This window comes from Micropterus dolomieu, linkage group LG21 (assembly GCF_021292245.1).
Source record: "Micropterus dolomieu isolate WLL.071019.BEF.003 ecotype Adirondacks linkage group LG21, ASM2129224v1, whole genome shotgun sequence".
NCBI classification, from domain to species: domain Eukaryota; kingdom Metazoa; phylum Chordata; class Actinopteri; order Centrarchiformes; family Centrarchidae; genus Micropterus; species Micropterus dolomieu.
The window spans coordinates 7,623,066-7,643,059 of record NC_060170.1 but is presented as its reverse complement, the minus strand read 5'-3'; the positions used below and the strand labels follow the sequence as shown (position 1 = coordinate 7,643,059).

The 19,994-nt window shown below is 40.2% G+C and overlaps 2 protein-coding genes across 2 annotated transcripts in view; one reads left to right on the top strand and one right to left on the bottom strand.

Moving 5' to 3' along the window:
• Positions 1-314: 314 nt before the first annotated feature.
• Positions 315-8,100, bottom strand: ptgesl (prostaglandin E synthase 2-like). Its single transcript, XM_046034613.1, has 7 exons — positions 7,745-8,100; positions 5,958-6,146; positions 5,246-5,301; positions 3,758-3,910; positions 3,071-3,271; positions 2,789-2,906; positions 315-1,554 (listed from the first exon to the last, which is right to left on the bottom strand). The coding sequence occupies exons 1-7, from the start codon at positions 8,042-8,044 to the stop codon at positions 1,426-1,428; spliced, it is 1,146 nt and encodes a 381-aa protein (XP_045890569.1). The 5' UTR covers positions 8,045-8,100; the 3' UTR covers positions 315-1,425.
• A 3,041-nt stretch (positions 8,101-11,141) lies between these two features.
• Positions 11,142-19,994, top strand: part of LOC123959645 (ral guanine nucleotide dissociation stimulator-like) — a 69,645-nt gene continuing 60,792 nt past the window's right edge. The window contains exon 1 of the mRNA XM_046033818.1: positions 11,142-11,828. Within this exon, the coding sequence (XP_045889774.1) occupies positions 11,808-11,828 (21 nt within the window). The 5' untranslated portion in view covers positions 11,142-11,807. The remainder of the gene's footprint in view (positions 11,829-19,994) is intronic.

Below are 19,994 nucleotides of genomic sequence, written 5' to 3'. Positions count from 1 at the left end.
TCACTGCATTATTTTTATTAGTTATTAGTTTTCTTCTTTGCCACACATTAAAACGAGAGCAGCCGCTGCCTCTGACAAACTGCACTTTTCCTTTTTTCTCAGATGTAATTCTACATATGTGTAATTAGAAAATATTTTTATATTTTTTGTCTTTGTTTAAAAATAAGTTAATGTGAATTGGTGCTCAAATAAAACAATTGTTTTTTCCTTTTTTATTTTCCTTTTTTACATCGATGCACATTGAGTTAGTTTTATGACAATTCAGAAATTGATCTGCAGTTTGCATATTAAAGTACATTCAAAGTGGCAGCCCACCAGTTCTTACCATTTTATTTTACTACAAAGAGAACACCAATCCGATCGACCAGACTGATCCTGCATCAGTTACACAAAAACTATCATCTGAAATAAATAAGATAACCTGATCTCATGGTGCCTGCATACACAGAAAACTGCTGAACCGAGAAGAAAATCAAAATAAACTTTTTCCCAGACAAAGCTGCAATAATCTGAAGGGTAACAACGTGTCTGCCTATAAAATCAAATTAAATAATAAAGTTTTCTGAAAGTCAACTAGAACAAAATCTCAACATTTTTGATCACTTAAAACTAAGTGATGCGTACTTGACTTCCATAATTGAGGGCTAAAACTTCAATATTTATGAGAGAAAATGGGCAAAAATTGGAGCAAAACCTGAAGAAATAAAAAATGTTTTGTTTTAAACTTGAGTCCTTGCGGGGGCCCAAAATGTTTGGTTGAGAAGGAAAAGACCACGTTAACAAAGAACTACAGTACTTGATGTGAAATACAAGCAGCTAAACGTTTTAGTCATGGTGAAGAGTGAAAAATAACGTAAGCATTTTTCTGACGTTTTGTGACACCATTCAGGGCCTGGAAATGTGGAATTTCCAGACTTCCAACTGTCCAACTATGAAAGGGTCAACATGTGATACTTTCACCTCCCCACAACAAAAAACAAAAACATATTTGCAGGAAATTGACAGAATTGCTGCATCAAAGATCTGCAAACTTCTTTTGTTTTCGTTTTGTTTGCATTGCGAAAGTTTGACTCAATATTACTAAAACAGTATGTTGATTTATGTCGCAGTTCCCACAGTTCACCAGTAAAGGTCAGTAAAATGACCTTAAATGAACAGAAGAGTTGATGGTAAAATATCTGGTGACAGTATGTTAATGTGTGCGATCTCTTTATCTTCATATATGTCTCCAGTTAACTTATTCATACAAATCAACAGGCTTTAAACTCAAGGGCAGGAAATCAATCAGGGCAGTAGTAATTTCCACAATCATAGCAGGAACTTCTTGCTTGCTGATGCTGGTCACCGTCTTTCTGCCGGTTTACTGTCTTTCTGAGGCTGGAAGGTGTTCTGTGGTCTCCTTCAGCTGTTCGACTGGCTTCGGCTTCAGTTGCGGCCCTCGTGATTGAGCGATGCTCTCTCCATGCGTCTGTACCAGTATTTGACCTTGGTGTTCTCCATCATGTCGTCAAACGCCTGCAGGCCCTCCATCACTCTGAGGACGCCAAACACTGCCTGCAGACGGAGCAAAATGGGGGGAACAAAGATACAAAGATAGACATTAAATTGTTTAGGCTGAAACAGTCGCTACATCGTTCTCATCAAAGCCACCAGACTCTCGACAAGACACTTGCATGAATTTGATGTTTTAAAGGGTAAAAAACACCAAAGTCACACAATTACACAAACCAAGACCAAACCGATCGAAGCAGCGGTAACCCAGAGGTAAAGTTAAATTTTTGTCAAGGGAGTCTGGTGGCTTTGATAAAAACCAATATAATGACTGTTTCTGGTTAAACAAAAAGATCTTACTCTTTTAGAAACAAAAAAAAGGTTTCTCTCTCTCTCTATAATGTTGTCAGAGACTTGTACTAACAATCGGAGCCTGTCAATGTCAAAAACAAGCACTTTAGTGGACTTATTTTGATGGGGCGCAATTGCTAGAAGGGATTACATTGCAGCCCTGTTTCGCTGCTTCTGACCGCCAGGTTGTGATGTTGCAGCGCGCTCACTCAACACTGGACCAATTCCTATAAACCCACATAGATACAAAAACATGGGAAAATATGGTCCAGGTTGAAAAATACCTAAGTTACCTTTTAACTTGTTAGCCTTTTAGCATGCTAACAAACCTATTGTTTGCATGTTAACGTACCTGTTTAAGAATACTGATGTTAATGTGCACAGTTAGCATGTTACGCAGTTTAGTAGGCTAACTTGTTTACATAAATGTATGGGGTGGTGAGGGCGCACTGGATAAAATACATCCCTTGGGTGTTAGAGACCTGGGTTCAATTCCCACTGCATTCCTGAGAAAGACACTTAACCTCTAGTTGCTCCAGAGGCGTGCGACCTCTGATATACATAGCAATTGTAAGTCGCTTTGGATAAAAGCGTCAGCTAAGTCGCTAATTATTATTATTTCATTAACATGCTACATTTTAGCATATTCTTTTTCAGCATGTTAACTTTTGTATAGCTAATATGGTAACTTTGATGTTAGCAGAACATATTAGCTTTTAGCATTTGTTTGTTTTGTGTTATACGAGTTTGTTTAAAAATGTACTTGTCATTCTAAGAATAAATTTAAAAAACTGTTGAAGTACTTTATTTTTTAATAGGACGAAATACTAACAATGCATCAAGACAAAAAAAGAACATCTGAAGTGAGCGAGTTTTATGTTGCTTTTATCTCAACATAAGCTGAGGCTGATGTCATTAACAGAGAGAGACAGGTGTGTTCCCTCACCAGGTCTGCCAGGTTGGGATGTTCTCCCCCCATGAACTTCCTTTTCTTGCCGATGGCTGCCACCCAGTCGTTGACGGCCTTGTAGAGATCCTGCCTGACGTCGTCCTGCAAGTTGTGTCTGTCGTGTCAAAAAAGAGAAGAAGAAAGTCACTGACTTGACAAATAAAAACTAGAATTTTTAACCCCTTAAGCAACAACCAGAAACATTTCCATGGCATGGGAGACAGATAAAAAAAAATAAGCAGAACTAAACTCATTGTAAGATATTCATGTGTAACTCACCGACTTTTGAGCCTTTTGGAGATGAGAAACATGGCCGCAGCGCCGACATATTTGGCAAAGAAACCTTCGAAAGTACCAAACTTGCCCTCGCGTACAATGTAGTCGAAGGAGGCCAAGGCCTCACCGGTAGTTCGGTACACGTTGGGAGATATAAGATGCACAAGCCAATCGTCTGCCCACTGACGCCACTTCATCTCCTCTCTGAAAATAGGAAGAGACAACAAACGCCAGGTACAATAGCATAGTAGCAATAAGACTTGTGATTTGTATAATAAGTCCACGTACTAGAAATGTTCTATGAAGTAGACTTGCTGGAGCTTTTAACCACATCTTGTGGCTTTCAGTAGATGGAATTTGCTCAGTCGTCATTTAGTTCTTGTACAGCTGCTTGTGTGTAGACAACATTTAACGCTGAGAAGTTTGGCTTGTTTTGTTTAATAATTTTTTAAAAAAGAGGGGGTTGTGTATTGGCACCAATATCAAACAATTTTAAATGATACCCAGTTGTTGGTTTAGACAGTAGGCCAATCACGAGCCAGGTAGCAAGTGTGCTAAACAGCCATTGGATGACAGCCAAGCCACAGAGTGCAATCTTTCAAAATAAAAGTATGCTGATGGTTCCAGGCTGTGATTTCTACCTCTAGCGTCTGACAGTTGTTTGTGTGTGAGCGGCAGGTCTGGACTCACTTCTGCATTCCCTTCTCGGGGTACGCCACCGCGGTCTCGGCCTCGCTCAGCATCAACCAGTACTTGTTGGTGTACTCCGTCACCTCCTTCCCTCTGTCATTCACCGACTTCATCTCCGGGTAGCAGCAAATAATGTCAGACATGCTTTTCTCCCTGGATGACAAAGGTTCACGTTTAAAGGGTCAGTGCACCCAAATTACAAAAATATTTATAAATTCTCTTTCTCTCCAGTGCTATCTATGCAGTTAGTTTTGTTTTCAATTGCATAGGAGATTTTAGAAAAGTAATAATTGCTTTATTATCGATTAATCTGCTTATTATTTTCTTGATTAATCACTTTCAACTTTTATTTTGTTCTTTGAGGCCAACTGGTTTTCCAGAAAGGCATAGTACAGTACATAAAAGAATATACAGTACAGTAAGAGGGAGGGGCCCCAAGTAGAGTGGGCAAGAAGTCCAACAAAAGTACTAAGCGACAGGAGCAATAACAGCAGACTGAATAAGCAGCGGCACGATTTTGACCATATAAATACTACAGCTGCAATGATTTACTGATTCCGTTTCGACTATGGATTAATTGGTTTAAGAAAAAAAGGCACAATTCTCTCATTTCAGCTTCTAAAATGTGAATATTTCTGGTTCCGTTCCTCTGTGACAGTAAACTCAATATATTTGGGTTGTGGACAAAACAACACTTTTGAGAACGTCATCTTGGGCTTTGAGAAACACTAATTGACATTTTTTACCATTTTTCTGACATTTTATAGGCCAAACAACTTATAGATTAATCAAGAAAATAATTGAAAGATTAATCAACAATGAAAATAATCAATAGTTGCAGCCCTAATACATACACAAGGAGGCTATGAGTATAAAATGTAAGAAAATTATGAAAAATGCCCATTATAGTTTGGTCAGTCCATGGTGACGTCTTCAAATGTCTTGTCCAACCAACAGTCCACAAGATATTTAGTTTACTGTCATGCATGACAAAGAAAAGCATTCAATTCTCAGATTAAAGAACTTGGAACCAGATAATTTTTGGCATTTTTGATTAAAAAATTACTAAAATTCTTTAGTGAATATTTAAATGGTTGCCGGTTAATTTTCTGTAAACTAATCGTAGCAGCTTTACTGTTAATACCAAAGACTGTGGATTTGGATGGAAAGACACTTTTTTGTTGAAGTTTTAACAGTGTTTTTATCATTTTTCAATGCTATGAGCAACACAAACTAAACTGCAGTCACCTCCATTGTGCTATAGGCACATCTCAAAACCTTAAAACAATCCAACCAAAACTACTTGCATGGCTGGATACCAAAAGTAAATCTAAAAACATGTTTTTGGGTGACCTGACCACGTTGCATGTTCTGCCCTCACAATGACTGAGATTTCAACATTGGATGTGTATTGCCCAGGCAGGTTTATACTAATAATTATATAAAAAACTAAACAAAACGTATTTTCACAGGGAAGCCACAACTTACTTGCTGATTAAATATGTCTTGAGGGAGCTGATGATGACAGACGAGTCATTCAGTTGCTGCAACAAAAGAGAGCGACGACAAAAAGACAAGGGGGTTTCTTTGAAAATAGCTGCACATTTATGGAGAAATAAATGAAATAATAACCAGTTTAATTTCTGAATTGCATCAGTACGGAATATTTTTAGACTGGAAAATGCTTGAAGCAGCTCTCTGGTGGCGTCTCAAATAATTGACTTCCAAATTAAAGTGGTTGAGAAGTTTTAACCATGTCTGACATGTTAACACTGGCTTGGAGGTAGAAAGGTATATTACTTTCTGTAAATTACTTTAAAGAAGTACTTTGGTGGTGGAGTTAGGGCTCTGTGATTAATCAAATTTTATTTTCAATTACAGTTTTGGCTCCCAATGATTATGAAAATAAGATAATCGAGATAAAACAATAATTGTTATCCTCATTATATTTTGCCCAAGCACAAACTCACTCATGTGTAGTTCAGCTCAAGCCAAGAAAACAGAAAGAGCCTTTTGGTCAACAAGAAAGATAAAACCAATTCAGCTGTTTAGACACACTTTGGTTTCCAAGTCCGACGAGGAACAACAAATAGTGTGGAAGATGTGTTACATGGTGGTGTCTGCAATTTGTAACTTATATCTGACGTGAAGAGACCCTAAATGAAGTGTTCTCATGTAGAGAATTGACTCTCTGTCTTACCACTTCACCGTCCACCATCAGGATGGGAACTTTTCTGTAGACCGACCACTTTAACTCCTTCCTCATCACCGGGTTCACCTCCACGATCTCATACGGCAGCCCGTGGTAGTCCAGAAAGGCTCGCACCTTGCTGCAGAACGGGCAGGTCTTGTACTGGTACAGAGTCAGCTTCAGACCTCCTCCTGTAAGCTGGAACGAGGGATCGGAGGAAAGAGGATCCACCATTATAGGTTATTTTATAGAGGTTGGTGCTTGCGAACAATATCTTCAAACTAGTGTTTTTACAGATTTGTAAGTAGTACAGAAATAGAAAAGATATGTTATATAATATTTTCATTTAAAAACAATAAACATTACATGCTAAATATGAAAGCATTTATTTTTTTTACTGTAAAATGTTCACTCAATACATCTTCTTTAATTTAAGGGATCAAGATCAAAACTGTGTGTGTTTTATATGTTTATGTAAAAAAGTGTACTTTCAAATATCGATATCAGAATCTGTCAGATTCCTTTAAAGTTTGAAAAAAAAATCCCTGTGTATAAAAAATCATGGCTGGATTAACCCCTTAAAGACTTTTTATATACAGTCTATGGTTAAAGAGCAAAAATTAGCTGTGGACCTCCACTGACCGCAGTTGCGGTAGTTTTGTTAAACCCGAGTCTAACTTTAAACAGACAGGTAGGAGATCCAGGTAATAATGCACAACTCTCCTAAAGACCTACTTCTTCAGTGGAGCATATTCCCAAATAAATGTGCAATTAACCAGATTACCACAAACCAACTGATACACAACGTATATGGAGGTCTTTGGACGATATAAAAAATATATTCTGTTCTGTATCTTCTTGTCCCATTTTATTTCTATATTTCCTTTTAATGTTTATACTGTGTAAAATATTCTAACTCTTGATGCATCGTCACTATATCACAATAGTGAGTAACTTTGGGATCTAAAACACAGTTGTGTGGGTTTGAACAATGCTTGTCCTGACTGACAATATGAGTTTGTAATTGAGAGTTGAGTAAAGCTGGTTCAATACAAGCTGATCGACACAGCGTGCTGAAATACTGATTTTGATAACAGATGTAGCTCCTGCAGAATGACTGCAGTGTTAAGAAGAAGTATTCAGACTTTTTACTGCAAGTCAAGTTACTTGCGATGGACAACAGTGTCAGCAGCAAAATGTACTTGAGGTACCAAAAGTAAAAGTACTCATTATCATCATGCATTCATGTGTAACCATCACTTTCATAGGTTGTAGCTGGTAAAGATGGAGCTAATTCGAATTACTTTATATACTTGTAGGTAAATTAATCTATAATAATAGACCAGAGTGTATTTGTTGATTAGATCTGGTTTTAATAATGTGAATCTAAAGAGTAACAATTCAATTACATTTTATTTATATAGCGCCAAGCCAAATCTCATTGTTCTTTTCATATAGAGCAGACCATAGTCTTTGTAATATTATTTACAGAGACCCAATACTTCCCAACACAAGCAAGCACTTGGCGACAGTGGCAAGGGAGAAGCAGCCATCTGCCTCGACTAAAGCGGTTAAATACAAACAGAAGTATAAAGGGGCATAAATGGAAACAGTCAAGAAAAGTACAAGTACCTCACTTAAGTAAAGCACTTGAATTAATGTACTTAGTTCCATTCCTGAATTCAGGTGACCATGAATTTAGGTAACTGCTGTCAATGGAAAACTGCTACTGGAGGTCAGTGGGACACCGTTTACCAGGCTGACCGCATTACACACTCCGGTGACCGGACACTCACCTTGGTCTCCTCCTCGGCGAGGTGCTGCTGGACATTGAACTTCACAGTCTGATATAAACCCAAACCTCCACCGAGCAGGAACGCACAGCCCAGGACCCTGCCTCCACCTCCTCGCAGAGAGGAGAGCAGTTTGGCGCGGACCCCGGTCCCGCCGGTCCCGCCGGTCCCGTACGCCCTCCTGAACCCGTGTGCGCTCACATTGCCCACCGGGTACGAACCGGTACCGGCCCGGCGGGCGGCTGGAGACTCCAAAATATTCCAGCCGACCTTACAGAGCGTTCTGGCACAGGCGGCCGCCATGTTGGTTTTACATAAAATCCCAGAATGCACCGCGGGAGACGAGACTACCGGGCTTTGTTACCCCGAGTTTACCCTGTCAGGCCGTGCGCTGGCTCATATGGCTGGCTCCAGGGCCGTGCTTACCAAAATCTGGGATAAGCAGCGTGCGAGCCAGGAGGAGCTCAGCTCCCATTAGAAGACATCAGCTCCCCTAAAAGCATGATTTGTGATATTTTCTCTAAAATATTGACAGCATACTTTATTGACATTAATTTCTTTAAACAGCCAGAGGGAACGTTAACCGACCGATCAGTATTTAATGTTTTATTATGCTATGTAATTTTCGGGACAAACAGGACAGGAGTTGAGACAACTGCTCATAATTCGGGACTGTCGGTCACCCTAGAGCATGATGAGCTTTGTCAACCCATGTTTATGCCAATTGTATATTAATTTTACATTTTAGACGCCTTAGTTGATAATTACACTCGAATTGTATAGCAAAAAAATAAATAAATGTGTTTATATGTATATAAATATAATAATATAGGCCTATAAATACAAAAATATTTCTCTGTATATATATACACACATATATATATATGTGTGTGTATATATATATACATCTATTTAAAAAATCCCCCTCTCACCCCTTGTGGGGTGGGATGTGTCATCCTCAAGCTCGGGTCCTCTACCAGAGGCCTGGGAGTTTGAGGGTGCACTCTTCTGGACAGAGGCCTCTGATGTTTTACCTGGAATCTGCTGTAGCCACTCTCACAGTTTGGGGGTCACAGCCCCTAGTGCTCCGATTACCACTGGCACCACTGTTGCTCTTACTTTCCACATCTTTTCTAGCTCGTCTTTCAGCCCTTGGTATTTCTCAAGCTTCTTGTGTTCCTTCTTCTTGATGTTGCTGTTGCTAGGGATTGCCACATCTATCACTGCAACCTTCTTCTGCTGTTTGACGATCAACACGATATCTGGTTGGTTAGCCATCACCAGTTTGTCAGTCTGGATCTTGAAGTCCCACAGGATCTTAGCTCGGTCATTCTCCACTTACCTTAGGAGGTGTCTTCCATTTTGACCTTGGGACTTCCAGCCTATTCTCATGACAGATGTTCCTGTACAATATGACATCTACCTGGTTATGGCATTCCATGTACGCACTTCCTGCCTGCATCTTCCACCCTGCTGTTATGTGCTGTACTGTCTCAGGGGCATCCTCGCACAGTCTGCACCTGGGGTCCTGCCTGGTGTGGTAGACCCCAGCCTCTATTGATCTTGTACTGAGTGCCTGTTCTTGTGCCGCCATGATTAGTGCTTCTGTGCTGTCCTTCAGTCCAGCCTTTTCCAGCCACTGGTAGGATTTCTTGATATCAGCCACGTGCAGCGGCTTGTCCCTCCATGAAGGTTCTTCATCTTCCTTGTCCTCTCCCTCGGGTTTCTGCTGCCTGAGGTACTCACTAAACCCTTCATCATTGGGTCCATCTTCCTGATGTACTCTTGGATCTTTGTCGTTTCATCCTGGACAGTGGTCTTGACACTCACTAGCCCTCGGCCTCCCTCGCTACGCTAGGTGTACAGTCTCAGGGTGCTGGATTTGGGGTGAAACCCTCCATGCATTGTAAGGAGCTTTCTTGTCTTGATGTCAGTGGCCTCTATCTCCTCCTTTGGCCAGTTTATTATACCAGCGGGGTATCTGATGACTGGCAGGGCGTATGGGTTGATGGCTCGGATCTTGTTTTTCCCCATTCAGCTGACTTTTCAGGACCTACCTCACTCTTTGTAGGTATTTGGCTGTGGCGGACTTCCTTGCTGCCTCCTCATTAGCCTGCAGCACCCCAAGGTATTTGTTGCTGCATATATATATATATATATATATATATATATATATATATCTCAAAACAAACAAGCAACAATACAATAATACATGTATGCCATTATATCATTTGTTCACAAAAAAGGCACAATTTAGGAGTTAAATTGTTTAATGTGTTTAATGAATTTTCTTTTTCTCACAGCTGGATAAAGTTTGGCTGGCATGATATTTATGAAAACAGCACCCAACAAAGATTGTCTGTGGTGGTGAAGTTATGTAGTATATATCTACTACTATATATCTATCTATTTCTTTAACATCTGACATTATTATCTTGCTGTATCAAAAGGGAAGGTTGCCACACAAGCCAATGTGTAGTAGCCTTCAACTTATTGCAATACACCCCAAAAATGTAGCAGACAGGATGTAGTCTGTGTAGTTTTAAATTGCATGGAGCAGCAACTAGCAACTATTATTGATCAATCTATCAATTAGATTAGAACCCATCCAATTAATAAAAATGGGTGGATTCAAACAAAGGGTGGTATGTCCTGAGTTGTTTAACACATATAGATGTGAATACCAGGAAATAAAAGCTGAAATTCTCTTGCTCTTGTCTCATACTCATTTTTTGATCTTAAACCCAAATGTCTTCAGTGAACAACAAAAACTAAGGAATTTGCCTTACCGATCCAATACTTTTGGAGGGGACTGTATATATAAATAAATGGATAACTAGGATATCAGTATTATACACAAAAATGTTTTACATATATGTAAAACATTTTTGTTAAAAAAAATAAAAGGACCTCCAAGTCCACTTACTTAATTCGTCCAAACATGCATCTCGTTATCTTCAGTTATCTCTCCGTTATCATGGAAATGGCTCAGCTGTGAGAAAAAGCTAGTAAGGTGATGAGTGGACCTTGTGATAAGATATTTTTGGGTAAAACTACTATTTTCGGGCTTGTTGTCCTTGTAGGCCGAATGTCTATTTATGTGTTCTGTATCTGTTATTAACACTTAGTGCAACGAAAAATCAAATTCCTTCAGTGTGTAGGCTACACATACCAGGCCAATAAAGCTGATTCTGATTTTCAAGGTCAGGAATTACAGTCTTGTTATCCTCGTTCTTTCGAAGGCAGAATATGAATACGATACAACCGTTTAAAGTGATACAATGTTTTAAAATGTATAAAAAATAAAACTAGAGTCTGTTCAATAGAGTCTGTTTCGCCTCTGCGTCGTTTTACGTGTGGTGCGTTCAAGAGAGTCGTTGTTCTGAGATGCCTTTTTTTCTCCGACCGCAGCAGCAGAAGCAGCGTCTTGCTTTGGTGAAAGCGGAGATTCCCCCTCAACCAGCAGCAGCAGCATCCATTTAAGCATCCGTGTTACAGTGGTCAAATCACTACCACATCTTCCCCCGACTGACCACTCCTCACTGGGATGTCGTCGTCGAGCAATAGCGAGGATTTGAGAACCGATGCGAGAGGAGACCTTTCTGTTGTATTTTTTCGAGCGTGACTGGAAGGGAGCGGAGCGGCGATGGATGAAGGCAGGAGGAGACAAATAAAATTTTGATAATCGCTGGGTTTAGCTGGCTAACGCTAGCACGCTAGTGTTAGCTACCCCTCAGCTCGCCGTTGGTTGTTTTTTTCTCACTCCCCCGTTCACTGACCGATGTGGTGTTTTCCTCCATGAAAAAACACTCCTTAAAGCCTTTTTATATTGATACCGAGACATGCTGGAGTCAGCGAGGACATTTCTCTCAAGGATAAAAGAACCATAGCTGTCTACTAGCCTCCCAGCGCTTTTTAGCTAAGCATTTTTTTTTTTTAATTACTATTATTTTTTCCCACCTCGCTCAACCGTGAAGAACAAGATGCTGGCGGAGGAGGAGTGTGTCTAACGGTGAACCTGAACTTGCATGGACACACTCTCCATGAAGGTCATGATACTGAGAGAATGATCATGCTGGAAAAACAGGTAAGTGAAATTACCTGAGAGCATCAAGTCACTGGGTTCATATTGAAATGCACACCTGCGCTCATTTGCATATTGGTAATTATACCTGTCTAACAGCTTGTATCTGATACAACTGACCTGCTTCAAGGTGGATTTGTACATTAAGTGTAAAGGTGATCAATACCTTTTCAAATGATCACCCTGCTGCACATATTTCCCCTCATTATAACCTTCCTCCCAGTTCTCTCTCTCTCTCTCTCTCTGTTAAAGTCAACCTCTCTCTCCCACTGTCTCTCCAGCTGCTGTGTGTTTTTAGAAATGCACTTATGTGAAGACATTCAAACTGTTGAGTTTGGCATTGTAGTGATTGGTTTAGTTTTACAGGAATGTCACATACAACACATACCCAAGTAGGAACAGAATAGCAGGATCGTGAATTTGATTTTTATTGTCTTCTGTCATTATAAGGTGGCAGCTGCCAGACATTTTAAGCATTTTTCAGATTAATTGTTTAGTCTACAAAATGTTAGGAAATGCACAGTACACATTCCCAGAGATGATATCTTAATTGTTTTATTTGACCAAAAATGCCAAAACCCCCAAAATACTTTTCAGTCATATAAAACAGAGAAAAGCAATTAATACATTTTTGTCAATTAAATGCGGAGGTCCCTTACCCCAAAATTATATCAAACAGAGACAAGCAGCAAATAACGTTTGAGAGGCTGGAATAACAGAATTTTGACATTTGTGCTCCACATTAATCTATCTAAATTGTTGTTGATTTATTTTCTATCATGTAATCCATACCATAATAAAGTGATTAAGCATTTGAGTCATTTATCAAGTAAGAATTCCAAATAATGGCTGGTTTTCACTCTTTGGGATCTTGTGATCTTGTGATGACAATTGTCATCACTTTTGTTGCCTAAATGACTTATTGATAATGGAAATACTTGTTAGTTAAAACCCTAAAATAATTATAAAAAACAACATAGTATATTCAGTAACTAAACAGTGAACAAATAAAATAAATTATTATCGTCCAAAAAGGCTGTGATAGAGTGCTGAAACCCATAGTCCATTAATGGATTGACAGAGAATTAATCAAGAGTTTGTACAGTTTGTATAGTGTTCTGCTTTTCTATCTCATATCATTACAAACTTTAACCTTATAACACTTGTTTCGACTAAATAAGCCATTAAGAGACAACACTTGGGGCTCTGGGAACTTGCAAAGAGCGCATGTACTTATTTTCCAACTTTTTAAAAATCAAACAATGTATTGATTAATGGAAAAAATAACTGATAAAAATATGGTGTCATTTTGTAAAAATGAACACAGTGGTATATGTCACGCCCTCTTGCGTTCAGACGCATTAGCTTCAGTGTTATTCTGAGCTGCAGACCGGAAGCCCTCGAGGAAACATCCTTCAGTAAGTGAAGCTCATGACCTCCTCTGTCGAAGAACTGTCGGGGTGGGGTTTCTTCCTCATGTTTACTCCCATGGCCGCATCAGTGACCATAAGCAAAAGCTGACACATCAATAATACATCACCGCTTCAGAGATGTGAGGTGTTTCTGCTCAGGACGAGGAGCAGAGGAGACACTGGTGGACTGTTGAGAGATTCTCGGTGGTGTCGTCCCCTTGGAAAGGCTTAGTCAATTAATCCATTAGTCACTCAGCACGGAAATAATCATTTTCTATTAATTGTCGTATATTGACTGATTGTTTCTTTGTGGAGTCACAGTCCAAAGTCAAGCAGGTCAAGTGAACTGGCAAATCAGAAGGTTTGTGTGTCTGTATGTGTGCTGGAAGGACTCTGAACATTGCCCAGTGCATGTTGGAAAAATACACTGCTCAAAAAAATAAAGGAAACACTAAAATAACACATCCTAGATCTGAATGTATGAAATAATCTCATTAAATACTCCTTTCTTTGCATAGTTTAATGTGCTGACAACAAAATCACACAAAATTATCAATGGAAATCAAATTTATCAACCCATGGAGGTCTGGATTTGGAGTCACACTCAAAATCAAAGTGGAAAACCACACTACAGGCCGATCCAACTTTGATGTAATGTCCTTAAAACAAGTCAAAATGAGGCTCATTAGTGTGTGGGGCCTCCACGTGCCTGTATGACCTCCCTACAACGCCTGGGCATGCTCCTGATGAGGTGGCGGATGGTCTCCTGAGGGATCTCCTCCCAGACCTGGACTAAAGCATCCGCCAACTCCTGGACAGTCTGTGGTGCAACGTGGCGTTGATGGATGGAGCGAGACATGATGTCTCAGATGTGCTCAATTGGATTCAGGTCTGGGAAACGGGCGGGCCAGTCCATAGCATCAATACCTTCCTCTTGCAGGAACTGCTGACACACTCCAGCCACATGAGGTCTAGCATTGTCTTGCATTAGGAGGAACCCAGGGCCAACCGCACCAGCATATGGTCTCACAAGGGGTCTGAGGATCTCATCTCGGTACCTAATGGCAGTCAGGCTACCTCTGGCGAGCACATGGAGGGCTGTGCGGCCCCCCAAAGAAATGCCACCCCACACCATTACTGACCCACCGCCAAACCGGTCATGCTGGAGGATGTTGCAGGCAGCAGAACGTTCTCCACGGCGTCTCCAGACTCTGTCACGTCTGTCACATGTGCTCAGTGTGAACCTGCTTTCATCTGTGAAGAGCACAGGGCGCCAGTGGCGAATTTACCAATCTTGGTGTTCTCTGGCAAATGCCAAACATCCTGCACGCTGTTGGGCTGTAAGCACAACCCCCACCTGCGGACGTCGGGCCCTCATATCACCCTCATGGAGTCTGTTTCTGACCGGTTGAGCAGACACATGCGCATTTGTGGCCTGCTGGAGGTCATTTTGCAGGGCTCTGGCAGTGCTCCTCCTGCTCCTCCTTGCACAAAGGTGGAGGTAGCGGTCCTGCTGCTGGGTTGTTGCCCTCCTCCACGTTTCCTGATGTTTTTTTATTTTATTTATTTAACCTTTATTTTACCAGGAAAGAAATCCATTGAGATTTTTTATTTCTTTTACAAGGATGTCCTGGATGTACTGGCCTGTCTCCGGGTAGAGCCTCCATGCTCTGGACACTACGCTGACAGACACAGCAAACCTTCTTGCCACAGCTCCCACTGATGTGCCATCCTGGATGAGCTGCACTACCTGAGCCACTTGTGTGGGTTGTAGACTCCGTCTCATGCTGCCACTAGAGTGAAAGCACCGCCAGCATTCAAAAGTGACCAAAACATCAGCCAGGAAGCATAGGAACTGAGAAGTGGTCTGTGGTCACCACCTGCAGAACCACTCCTTTATTGGGGGTGTCTTGCTAATCGCCTATAATTTCCACCTGTTGTCTTTTCCATTTGCACAACAGCATGTGAAATTGATTGTCAGTCAGTGTTGCTTCCTAAGTGGACAGTTTGATTTCACAGGAGTTTGATTGACTTGGAGTTACATTGTGTTGTTTAAGTGTTCCCTTTATTTTTTTGAGCAGTGTACAAAAACATAGCTGGTTGTCATTATTGGTTGAATGCTTTGAGTTATTAACGGCATCATGTGAGTTTAGGAAATTCAATTCAAAACTTTATTACAAACTCAAGGTCCAAATCTTACCCAAATTTTAACAAATTGTAAGGAGCTGCTGTTATCCAGCACAACTTGGGCTTAAAACCACAAGGTCATCTGCATACAAAATATGGTTAACTATAGCATGAGTCAACAAGAGAAAGTCATTTAGGTTAATTTCCACTCAAAACAACCATGGCTGACCAGTTGGATGAAGCTCTAGTTGAACTTGTCCGTATGCATCGGTTTACACTTATACTGTGGTCATATAAACACTCTTGCCGGAGCTAATCGCTTCCATTCTAGTCAATGCTTGTGAGTCCACTAGACACGACCGCAGCGCGTCCCAGACGCGTCCCAGACGCGGCTCTCCCTTCTGCAGTGAAAAGGTAGCCGGTCTATTTTTGACAGAAGCCGTGTCAAGCAGCACAGAGCAAATCGAACCGGGCAGGAAGTCAGACACAGAGCGGGAAAGAGACTCTGGTCAATTTTCAAAATAAAACACCCTGTGGAGACTCCTGATTGTAAAAGAACAATAAACACATAGTAGAAGCACAAATTAATAACAAGTCAATAATGTGGGGCAGGCTACACGCTCTGCTGCTGAAACGCTTCTGAGACGCTTCCAGTGGACATTGACGCCGGGCTGAGGACTGATCAAAACTGTGGCGCAGCAGTAACGTGCCGTAGCCGGAGTTAGTGGACTTTCGGAGTAATTAGCTCTATATCACCCCCTTCAGGACTGAGGTTTGTTTGTTCGGCCGGGGCACACTGAGTGTTTTCACCAAGGGTCAGTTCTTTGTGCCAGCTGGGTCATGCATTGTCATTTGTGTTTGCGTACTTGCATGGACCAGATTTGGCGTCTAAAGGTCAATTTAGACTATTTAGTTGAATCTACACTGTAACCTACGCGTAGCATATCCTACACCTGATGTGCACCTCCCTAAAAATGTAACTACACATCACAGCAACGCAGATGGCAAGAACTGTTATTGGTCGACTTGGTAGCATCACATTTCCTCCTACACATTTCAGGCTTGACCTTCTGCCTCAACCTGTTCAAGGGTCACCATACTATCTCTTCCTATGCCTTTTCTCGTTTCTGCGTTTTAGTAATTTCTCTAAAAGTAACTGCTGTTCAACATCGATCAGCTCCAACTCCAACATGATCCGCTCAGTTTCAGTCGACATTTTTTGTAGTAGCCTACACCAATGAAGAAGAAGAAATTCAACACAGTGGAACATAGACACCCCGCCGCCAACTAGTGTTTTGGCGGTGTTATTGCAGAGCGACTCAGACACCACCGCACACGTATAAATATTCACAACGGCATGTAGCTGACTTGGCGCAGGTCTAAATTGGCCTTAAAGTATGACAGGTATTTGTCATACTTTTACAAAGTTATGGACTAGTTTGTTGTGTGTATGTTTGTGAGTTATGGGCAGTTCAATCAAAGAGAGATTTTTACTTGTTCATCACTGAAATTGTTTTATTGAATTCATTTTTACATGCCTTTATAATTAAACGTAGCCTAGTTGGGCTAGAAGGTATGATTGGAATCAGTATTACGATATTAATGTGGCTATTTTTCCACTGTAAATTCAAACAAAATCTTTATTTTTGTGAATTTTTACTTTGTTAAGATTTGAGAAAAATAATTTGTGTATGTGTGTAATATTTCTTTCTTCCCTCTTATCCTACTTATAATCTGGTAACCTCTCATATTTATCCTGTGACTTCAAGGGGTTCTCAAACTAATGTTACAGATTACTATATAGGTCATATATAGATGATTTGTGGCCTTACTCTAAGCAACATATATTTATCAAAATATGCCATATGGTGGGGTAAATTCACAAACTGAGCTGATGATGTTATCGAGACCCTGATGATTCACCCTGTTTGCTGAAATGAGTGTTGGCATGGTGACTTTACGTCAACAGGAAATAAAAGAATCAAGAGAAAAATACAAACTGTAAGTGTGGACGTGTGCTCCATCCGGAGAAATTATTATTATTTTCTTCTCTGGTCGGTTTGGTGAAAAATGTCACAGAGCTGTCAGGTTGAAACATGAAATATTTAAGCTAAAGCGCAGTTTGAATACAAACCGTTAAATGTGTTTCTTGTTAATCAACATTGATGAATACTGCAGGTTTTATTCCAACACAACTCATCAAGTAGACATGATCAATCAGTGTCAGAGGTCACCGCTGACCTTTCTCTGTGAGGCGAGCAGGATGTGAGGCTTCCCACTGCCTCCGTTTGAAGGGTCTTATTTGACCCTCATCACACACACACGCGGCAACTCTCAAACACTTTGCCTGGATTTTAGTGTAAACAACATTTTGTTATTCTTTTTTTCTCCCCTCCATGTAAATCCTGCTTCCCCTCGCTGGTATTATTGATGTTTATCCTCTGTTGAAACATTTATTTGCCTTTTCTCCCACTATTGTAGGAATAGTAGATAAAGCTGTAAGCCTTTCTGTTGCTGCCATGGCACTCCATTTTCTGCACGGCGTTCCAGAAACCACTCTGTTCTTAAAGCTTGACTTCACTCCAAGCATATCTGACTTCTTTGTCTGATGGAATGTGACAAGAATCAGACATTTTTCTCCAGTTTTTAGTCCCGGGGGTTTCCTCCCCCCCCCCCCTTTTTTTTAACAAGCATTAGTTATGTCTGTGTAGGAAGGGCCTGTCCTTGAAACCTCTTGTATCTCTTGCATTTTTGTGCTATGGAGACGTGTATGAACAGTGTTGCAAAAAGCCGTGGCGGTGTAACATTCGGACTTGTTGCTGAGTGTTTCTGAGCATTTCACTGTCAGACTGTTTTGCTGTGCTTGTTCCTTTCCCGTCAGCTGTTTGCTCAGCCAGCGAACAGCTCCAGTTTGTTTTTTAGATCTGCTCTTTAAAGATGACTGTCCACGTTTGTAATTTCCAAGTGACCAGATGAGATTTGTGTGTGTAGACACTGTAATCATTTGCAGGCGTGTTCATGCTGACTGAGGGCAAGTTTTCCATTCACAGTGTCTGCAGGCCAGAAACATGAAGTCTGGCTGGTATTTCTTCCTGTTCAGGATGAAAACAGGCTTTTGACAGAAGAGGCTTGAAATTGCTTCAAACTGTCCATACTCTCTGCTGTGACACATGAGGTGTGAAAAAAAACAACTTAATGTTGTGAATATTCAAGATCAGGTTAAAGTCTCATCTGAAAATACTGGAGCCCATTTTCTGAATAGACTTGAAGAAAATGTCTCCTACTTGGAGTACAGTTTTTGCGAAAAAATCCTGTCAGGATCAGGCAATACTGAATGTAAAATGAAATGTTGGTATTGGGACTGACATCAGTAATTATCGTGTATATTTAGCAAAACAATATCTATACATTATACCTGTTTAAACATGACAGTGACTGGACAATCTCCAATGGTTATTTTTTACTTTCTGGGCATTTCTAGAAACATTTGAAGGAAGCAGATTTCATCATTTTCTTTTTCACAAAAACTTTCTTTTCTTGGTTTTGTGACTCGCAGCATGTGACTGGAAATAATTCAAGGTTCTTCCTGCTGCAGAAAGCCATCTAACAACAAAAATGTTACAGCAAAGCAAATGATACATGGTTTTTACATTGTATTTGAGCTCCTCTCCCTCAGAGACTGCACTCGGAAACAGAGCTGTGTTTAGTAATAAGACATGAAAAGGTGTTAATAACACATTAACACAGAATCTGTCAGTTACAAACAACACCCAGCTTTAAACTCAACATTATCATTAGGGTTAGGATTAAACATTAAAGCATTAATACATTCGTCATCAGGAAATTATGGCATCGACCCTTTACCTCCTTACTAAAACTATAACGGCATTATAATGCCAATTTCAATACTGCAAAAAATATTGAACACCTAGGGATGAAAACCTTATTAAAGCTGAAGTGATTAGTCAATTAATCGATTAGTTGATTATCAGAAAATTCATCTTTTTGATTGTGAGAATGTTTGTTTACTTAATTTTTAAAGCAAAAATGGTAAAAACTCTCTGGGTGCAGCCTCTCAAATACAAGTATATGGTGGTGTTCTTAGATTTCTATGATATTAAACTGAGTGTCTTTGAGTTTTAACTATTGGATGGTCATAACAAACAATTTGATGTGTGTGAACTTTGACTTTAGAAAAGTGTAAAGGACATTTTGGACAATTTTATAAAATTGGAGACTTGGGATGTATTTCAGTTTTGGATGGGCCAAAGTAATTTTGGCTGCGCCTTTTAATTACAGAAGTTGATACTGTTTGCCTTCCTTTGGCGCTTTCTAACTCTCGGTAAAACATAAGTGACTGAAATCATGCTGTGGAAGGCGACTAACGTGTCTGGTTGTTTATGAATGTTTTTCTAGAACTTGCTGTTCTACATTGTGTGTTATTTCCAGTAAAGGAACTCCAAAATATCACAATATAAAACATGTGTTTTCTTTTTTATACTTTATTTATTGCTTTTAAAGTAAGAAGTGCACAAAACAGCAAGCAAAAACCATAAACACACTAAGCATAAACAATCCTCCCCCAGCAGACCCACCCCTTTTAAGGCTTGAAAAGAAAAAAGAAAAGTGT